This window comes from Procambarus clarkii, chromosome 48 (assembly GCF_040958095.1).
Source record: "Procambarus clarkii isolate CNS0578487 chromosome 48, FALCON_Pclarkii_2.0, whole genome shotgun sequence".
NCBI lineage: Eukaryota > Metazoa > Arthropoda > Malacostraca > Decapoda > Cambaridae > Procambarus > Procambarus clarkii.
The window spans coordinates 10169257-10176756 of NC_091197.1; the positions used below are offsets into that span (position 1 = coordinate 10169257).

At 44.6% G+C, this 7500-nt stretch overlaps 4 protein-coding genes across 4 annotated transcripts in view; 3 read left to right on the plus strand and 1 right to left on the minus strand.

The window, feature by feature from the left end:
* LOC123764756 (agrin) overlaps window positions 1-7500 on the plus strand; it is a 251287-nt gene that overhangs the window by 147075 nt on the left and 96712 nt on the right. The window lies entirely within an intron of this gene.
* Window positions 799-1500, minus strand: LOC138351077 (uncharacterized). The gene has a single exon (XM_069302703.1). The coding sequence runs from the start codon at window positions 1498-1500 to the stop codon at window positions 799-801; it is 702 nt and encodes a 233-aa protein (XP_069158804.1).
* LOC138351078 (uncharacterized) lies at window positions 4032-4688 on the plus strand. Its single transcript, XM_069302704.1, has one exon. It carries the CDS (start codon window positions 4032-4034, stop codon window positions 4686-4688), a length of 657 nt encoding a protein of 218 aa, XP_069158805.1.
* LOC138351079 (uncharacterized) overlaps window positions 4870-7500 on the plus strand; it is a 9019-nt gene continuing 6388 nt past the window's right edge. Inside the window, exons 1-2 of the mRNA XM_069302705.1 lie at window positions 4870-4962; window positions 6561-6668. Of these exons, the coding sequence (XP_069158806.1) occupies window positions 4870-4962; window positions 6561-6668 (201 nt within the window). The remainder of the gene's footprint in view (window positions 4963-6560; window positions 6669-7500) is intronic.

Below are 7500 nucleotides of genomic sequence, written 5' to 3' on the forward strand. Positions count from 1 at the left end.
TCATCAAGACGTACCTTAATCATGTCAGCTTCCCCCCACTCGTCTTTCTATAGAAAATATTTAAGTCTTTCCTTATGTCTTCACGACGGAGGCTTCTGGCTCCTAATACTTACACTTCCTCGTGAAATGTAAGTGTTTAAGTGGGCTCGTGTTCATTTTTTTTTTTTTTTTTTTTTTTTTTTTTATTATTTTCTACCACAGACGTGGCCAGACATTTACAATGCTAACCAGCATATATACATTTTCTTCTGTCCTCCATGGACAGGGTTAGAGAAGTGTTAAACATACAGTTCAAGGGTTTATTGAACACTCAACCACAGAAGGTGATTCGGTGCTTTTGAAATGCTAAGCTAACCTACATACGTAAATACAAAGATACACAGATTTACGTACGCCCTACATAAAGTATTAGATGTGTCTTTTACATAGTGTCATTAATGTACATTCACAAAGGTGAAATGTAATTCTGATCAGCTTCCATATTTGCTTTATACCCATACATATACATACACACACACACATACACATACATATATACACACATACATGCATTCACATACATTTGTCTCATTTACCCTGACAGGGTGAGGTAGCTGATAAAGAAACTAGTGTGCAATTAAGCACTTAATCACTGAAGGTGATGAAGGTGCTTTTACAAGCTCAGGTTATATAGTTACATGTTCGTGTTCATTGTAAGTTATGGTGACCAATAGTGAATTGTGGTATCTAAGTGGGGTCTTACTGAAAGATTAACTTAATGGTGTTTTTGTATAAAAAATGAGAATCTTCTGTTCAGTTTCATAACACATTGATATCTCTTGTGTTCAGTGTTGGAACACTCTTGACACCTCTTGTGTTCAGTGTTGGAACACTCTTGACACCTCTTGTGTTCAGTGATGGAGCACTCTTGACACCTCTTGTGTTCAGTGATGGAGCACTCTTGACACCTCTTGTGTTCAGTGTTGGAGCACTCTTGACACCTCTTGTGTTCAGTGTTGGAGCACTCTTGATACCTCTTGTGTTCAGTTTTGGAGCACTCTTGACACCTCTTGTGTTCAGTGTTGGAGCACTCTTGACACCTCTTGTGTTCAGTGTTGGAGCACTCTTGACACCTCTTGTGTTCAGTGTTGGAGCTCTCTTGACACCTCTTGTGTTCAGTGTTGGAGCACTCTTGACACCTCTTGTGTTCAGTGTTGAAGCACTCTTGACACCTCTTGTGTTCAGTGTTGGAGCTCTCTTGACACCTCTTGTGTTCAGTGTTGGAGCACTCTTGACACCTCTTGTGTTCAGTGTTGGAGCACTCTTGACACCTCTTGTGTTCAGTGTCGGAGCACTCTTGACACCTCTTGTGTTCAGTGTTGGAGCACTCTTGACACCTCTTGTGTTCAGTGTTGAAGCACTCTTGACACCTCTTGTGTTCAGTGTTGTAGCACTCTTGACACCTCTTGTGTTCAGTGTTGGAGCACTCTTGACACCTCTTGTGTTCAGTGTTACCCACATCTCCAAACATCACCACACTGCTCATTTCTCTTGCAGTATTGCAATGCAACATTCACTCTGAAATATTCAGGATCTGAGTACGCAACCCGTTCTCGCAAATTTAATAAGTCAATATTGACTTATTAAATATGTGCATAGGTGACATACTTAACATAATAGATACCCTTAAAAAGATTCATAGAAAACACCGACCTTACCTAACCTACTTAGTATGTTAAGATAAGCATCTTATTGCTTCGTAATTACAATTATTACCTAACCTATAATAGGTATTGGTTAAGTAATAATTGTAATTACGAAGCAATAAGATGCTTATCTTAAGATACTAACAAGGTTAGGTAAGGTCGGTGTTTTCTATGAATCTTTTTAAGGGTATCTATTATGTTTAGCATATCACCTATGCACGTAGTTAATAAGTCAAAATTGACTTATTAAATTTGCGAGAACGGGTTGGAGTACGATGGGAGTCACTCAGGGTCGAGGGCAGGCGAGTGAATCTGACCGGCACTCAGGCCAACTTATGAGACAAAATCTCCCCCTTAGAGTGCATTGTTAGTTCATAACTCGGTGTAAACCAGTTCCCGTTAGCTAACCCCGTTAGCTAACGGGAACCTATCCCCTATCCCTATCCCTCAGTTCTGTCACTGGTAACGATAGGTTCCTTCTATCACCGTTGAGAGCTTTTCCCGTTGGCACTAACGAGGATAGGTGCCTGCTGGCACTGGTAAAGGCGCGGTTAACAATCACCGATGGGCAGTTCAGGGTCATGGGACGCCTCGCTACGAGTCAGACCTTGTTAATAAAACTCTCTACATTAACGGCCGCGTGACCTCTGACCTTATGAGCCTGGCTTCAATAAACACCAAAGTCCTCAAGAGACATCACTTATTCAGAAGTTTTGAGCTGTCGACCAAAACCTGGGCAAATGTTTAACATTAGCAACTAAGGTGTAGACTGGGATGGCCTTCTTGTGTCTCTGTCTCTGTCTCTCTCTGTCTGTCTCTGTCTGTCTCTCTCTCTGTCTCTGTCTCTGTCTCTGTCTCTGTCTCTGTCTCTGTCTCTGTCTCTGTCTGTCTCTCTCTGTCTCTGTCTCTGTCTCTGTCTCTGTCTCTCTCTCTCTCTCTGTCTCTCACTGTCTCTGCCTCTGTCTCTCTCTCTCTCTCTCTGTCTCTGTCTCTCTCTCTGTCTCTGTCTCTCTGTCTCTGTCTCTGTCTGCCTCTCTCTCTCTCTCTCTCTCTCTCTCTCTCTCTCTCTCTCTCTGTCTCTCTCTCTGTCTCTCTCTCTGTCTGTCTCTCTGTCTCTGTCTCTCTCTCTCTCTCTCTCTCTCTCTCTCTCTCTCTCTGTCTCTCTGTCTCTCTCTCTCTCTCCCTCCCTCCCCCCCCCCTCCCCCTTGTCATAGTGAGACACAGTATTTTAGCATTAACCCAACAAATACACAGCGTTACCACCCCCAAATTATTTTATTAATCGGTTGTAACAACGTTTTAAAGCGTTGTTAACGGCCGTGTTAACGGACATGGGCGCGTTGGCTGGGTAAAGTGCGACCCTTCCGCTTGACAACGAGCTGTATGGCTTACCACGGCTTGTGTCAAGTGGCTTTTGACAGCTTAAGTTATGCAGTGACTGATCCCTCGGGGGGGGGGGCACTGTCATTATATCCCACGGGGGAGTCCCACATCTCCCATTTGTTGTCAAAAACATAACGTTTGGGCAGCACTTGATTTTTTTTAATAAAAAAAGTTGTATTATTTTGCTGTATTTTCATGTAACCATTATGTGGGATCACGTGACCATTATGATGTGGTCCAATCTCGACAGCCTAGTTTGTGGGATATCGGTCCTTATCTACTCTCGTCTCCTATCTACTCTTGTTTCCTATCTACTCTCGTCTCCTATCTACTCTCGTCTCCTGTCTACTCTTGTCTCCTGTCTACTCTCGTCTCCTGTCTACTCTTGTCTCCTTTCTACTCTCGTTTCCTATCTACTCTCGTCTCCTATCTACTCTCGTCTCCTATCTACTCTCGTCTCCTATCTACTCTCGTGTCCTATCTACTCTCGTCTCCTATCTACTCTCGTCTCATATCTACTCTCGCCTCCTATCTACTCTCGTTTCCTATCTACTCTCGCCTCCTATCTACTCTCGCCTTCTATCTACTCTCGCCTCCTATCGTCTAAAGGGGGATCTAGGCCCTGTCTACTCTGAAGTAGTTTCCCTAACACAAGTCCCCAGACAACGAGACAAGGAGCGAATCACTATTGTTTGGTCCTAGATGAGCGGTCGCCAACAGCCTCTAAATTTAATTTAAAAGTTTAAAGCCTGCCTAACTACCTTTACCCAAGCGAACAACTTCGACTCACCCGAGAATGGAGGAGAAAGATTCCTGGACTAGAGGAGGAACTTTACTCTCAGTGTTTAGCGGTAAAGCGCTTCTTTCAAGAGTGCTGTTTTGACTTTGCTAATAAGTAGCAGCTCAACAAACAAGAAAAAAGGAAATAAATAATATAGCAGCTATATATTGGTCTGGTAAAGTATGATTGACAGGTTCCGTGCCATGCCTAGTATGACTGACAGGTCCCGTGTCATGTCAAGTATGACTGACAGGTCCCGTGCCATGCCTAGTATGACTGACAGGTCTCGTGCCATGTCAAGTATGGCTGACAGGTCTCGTGCCATGCCAAGTATGATTGACAGGTCCCGTGCCATGCCAAGTATGACTGACAGGTTCCGTGCCATGCCAAGTATGACTGACAGGTCCCGTGCCATGTCAAGTATGACTGACAGGTCCCGTGCCATGTCAAGTATGACTGACAGGTCCCGTGTCATGCCAAGTATGGCTGACAGGTCCCGTGCCATGTCAAGTATGACTGACAGGTCCCGTGCCATGCTAAGTATGACTGACAGGTCCCGTGCCATGCCAAGTATGACTGACAGGTCCAGTGCCATGTCAAGTATGACTGACAGGTCCAGTGCCATGTCAAGTATGACTGACAGGTCCCGTGCCATGTCAAGTATGACTGACAGGTCCCGTGCCATGCCAAGTATGACTGACAGGTCCCGTGCCATGTCAAGTATGGCTGACAGGTCCCGTGTCATGCCAAGTATGGCTGACAGGTCCCGTGCCATGTCAAGTATGACTGACAGGTCCCGTGCCATGTCAAGTATGATTGACAGGTCCCGAGCCAATTAAGAAAACGTTCTGGGGACAAGCATTCACACACCAAACATCATATATAAGAATATTTGAAAACTAAGCAAAATGATGTAAATTATGACTTATAAACATTGAAAGATAGTGAAAGGCACTAAAGAGGCTACAGGCATGGTCACATTCATGGCTACTAGAGTTCAATCACAATAAGTGCAAGGAAATGAAGGTTTTGGGTGGAGATAAGATGCAGCTGCAGGAGGTATGGGAGGAGAAGATCCTGACTGTGTGCACAATCCCAGCATCAACTCCACAAGTACACGTTAATTAAGTAAACACAATATGCAGAATGAATAAACAGGTGAACGGAATTGATCAAGATGAGCTAGGAACTGATCCGGATATATAGATATAGGTTTGGATCATAAGCCTATCTGGAAAGATATAGGTCAAACCAGTCTTAGAATATGCAGCTCCTTTCGTAGGAGCTGCATATTAGCCCCCAGCTAATATGGGGGATATTAGCTGGGGGCTAATTAATATGGGGGTTGATATGTGGAGCCCCCCACATATCAACCACAGGAACACAATGTTGGACGTCCAGATATTTTCTATAAGGCTAGTATGAGTTATACGAGAGGTTGAGCTATGAGGATAGGTTAAGAGAATTTACCGAGGTGATATGATCACAACGTATAAGATATCGAGAGAAATAGATGAAATGGATACAGAAACTTTTTATTTAGACGAGGAAAGGCATAAAAAGAGGCCATACACATACTCGACGCTCGAATCAGAGCTTGTGAAAGTTACCTCGATTGATGAAGCTTGACACTTGAAGCTTGAAAGCCTTTTTGGCATAGAGGGACCAGAACAGTAGCTACAGGCTGGAGTCCTAGAGCTTGATCTCACTCCCTCGTAGACTCAGAGGAGGCACAGGTGCCCTCTGACCCTCATACAGGTGCCCTCTGACCCACATACAGGTGCCCTCTGACCCACATACAGGTGCCCTCTGACCCACATACAGGTGCCCTCTGACCCACATACAGGTGCCCTCTGACCCACATACAGGTGCCCTCTGACCCACATACAGGTGCCCTCTGACCCACATACAGGTGCCCTCTGACCCCCCACATACAGGTGCCCTCTGACCCACATACAGGTGCCCTCTGACCCCCCACATACAGGTGCCCTCTGACCCACATACAGGTGCCCTCTGACCCACATACAGGTGCCCTCTGACCCACATACAGGTGCCCTCTGACCCACATACAGGTGCCCTCTGACCCTCACAGATATTCACCGCGGCTCGAACAAGACCTTCGAGCACCAACTCAGGAAGAGACACTGAATCGAGGATACAGAATACTGCCATAAAACCTTCTCTGGGAAGTCGATAGAGAGAACGTTTCACTACAAGACACGATAAAATTAAGGGAAATAAATATCAATTTGAAGCACAGATGAGTCACAGGGATGTACAACAGCGCAGCAGGATAAGGCGGGGCTCAGGAAGTAGCGCTCGATTCTGTAAGCGCATTTAAGCGAGTCCGCACAGACACACTCTCCCAGTAGTTGCAGCTCCGTGAGAAGAATAACCGTTCCTTAAAAATTCTCCAATAACGGTATTCACCCGGTATAAATATTTAGCAATCTTATTTTCCCCCGACGAAGCCAATATCGAATACTGGTTGGCGCACTGTATCAGAAAGTTATACATAAACTCGAAGACTCGAGAGCCAAGCAGCAGCAGCAGTACCCTCTCCAACTGCTTGAGGAGGTCCTCTCAGGGAGGAAATATATGACGACGGCTCTTGCTTGAGGGTCCTGTAAGTGGATTTTTTTTTTTTTTTTAACTAATCTATCTTAAAAAAGCACACCTGGTAATTTTCTAATTTTTTTTCATGCTATTAGGGACGTGAAGGTCCAAACAAATATTATTTGGGAAACTGGTCATGTGAATACGTGGTTGAACATCATGTTACTCAACTGCAGGCGATGAGTCACAATAACGTGGCTAAAGTATGTTGACCAGACCACACACTAGAAGGTGAAGGGACGACGACATTCTGAAGTCGACTGAGAATGGTCCAGGACGGACCGAAACGTCGTCGTCCCTTCACCTTCTAGTGTGTGGTCTGTTACTCAACTGTCAATGTCTAAGCCAGTATGGGTGTGAACTATGGGAGCTGCGAAAACGCTGATCTTGCTCAGCTTAACTGTTAATGGAGGAAATTTTATAAACGTATCTTGGACAACCAAAAAAAATATATTGTGCAGACGAGCTTGTAGAAGCTGTCGTGGAAAGCTCTAGCAAATATTGACAATCTATGGAAATTCGCAGTTGATAATGTGAATAACACTGGTGTATTCACGTGTTATTCACCTGTGTATTCACGTGTTATTCACCTGTGTATTCACGGATTATTCACCTGTGAATTCACGGGTTATTCAACTGTGTATTCACGTGTTATTCACTTGTATATTCACGTTATTCACCAGTGTATTCACGTGTTATTTACTTCTGTATTCACGTGTTATTCATCTGGATATTCACAAGTGCTGTTCACCTCCTTGTCCATATTAATGGACACTAACATGGCTGAATGGACCATTGCAATTTTACTAATTGTTATCAGAAAAAGATTTCACGGTCCAATGAGGCTCAGTGTCCGAGTGCCTTATTTTCTTGGCGTGACGATTCGGTGAGACACAATTCGTGATAGGCGCAGTTCGGTCCCGTTGGTGTAAGATGGCTGGTTTTGGCTCTTCTGTCCTGTCATCACAGGAAGCAGCCGACAACGCGAGAGGATGAAGCCAAAACCATCGTCCTCCACCATCAGTGGAGGACGAA

Bases quoted from the DNA above. Each gene is read 5' to 3' on its own strand.
- LOC138351077 (XM_069302703.1), bottom strand. From the start codon at position 1,500: ATGTGGGTAACACTGAACACAAGAGGTGTCAAGAGTGCTCCAACACTG.
- LOC138351078 (XM_069302704.1), top strand. From the start codon at position 4,032: ATGATTGACAGGTTCCGTGCCATGCCTAGTATGACTGACAGGTCCCGT.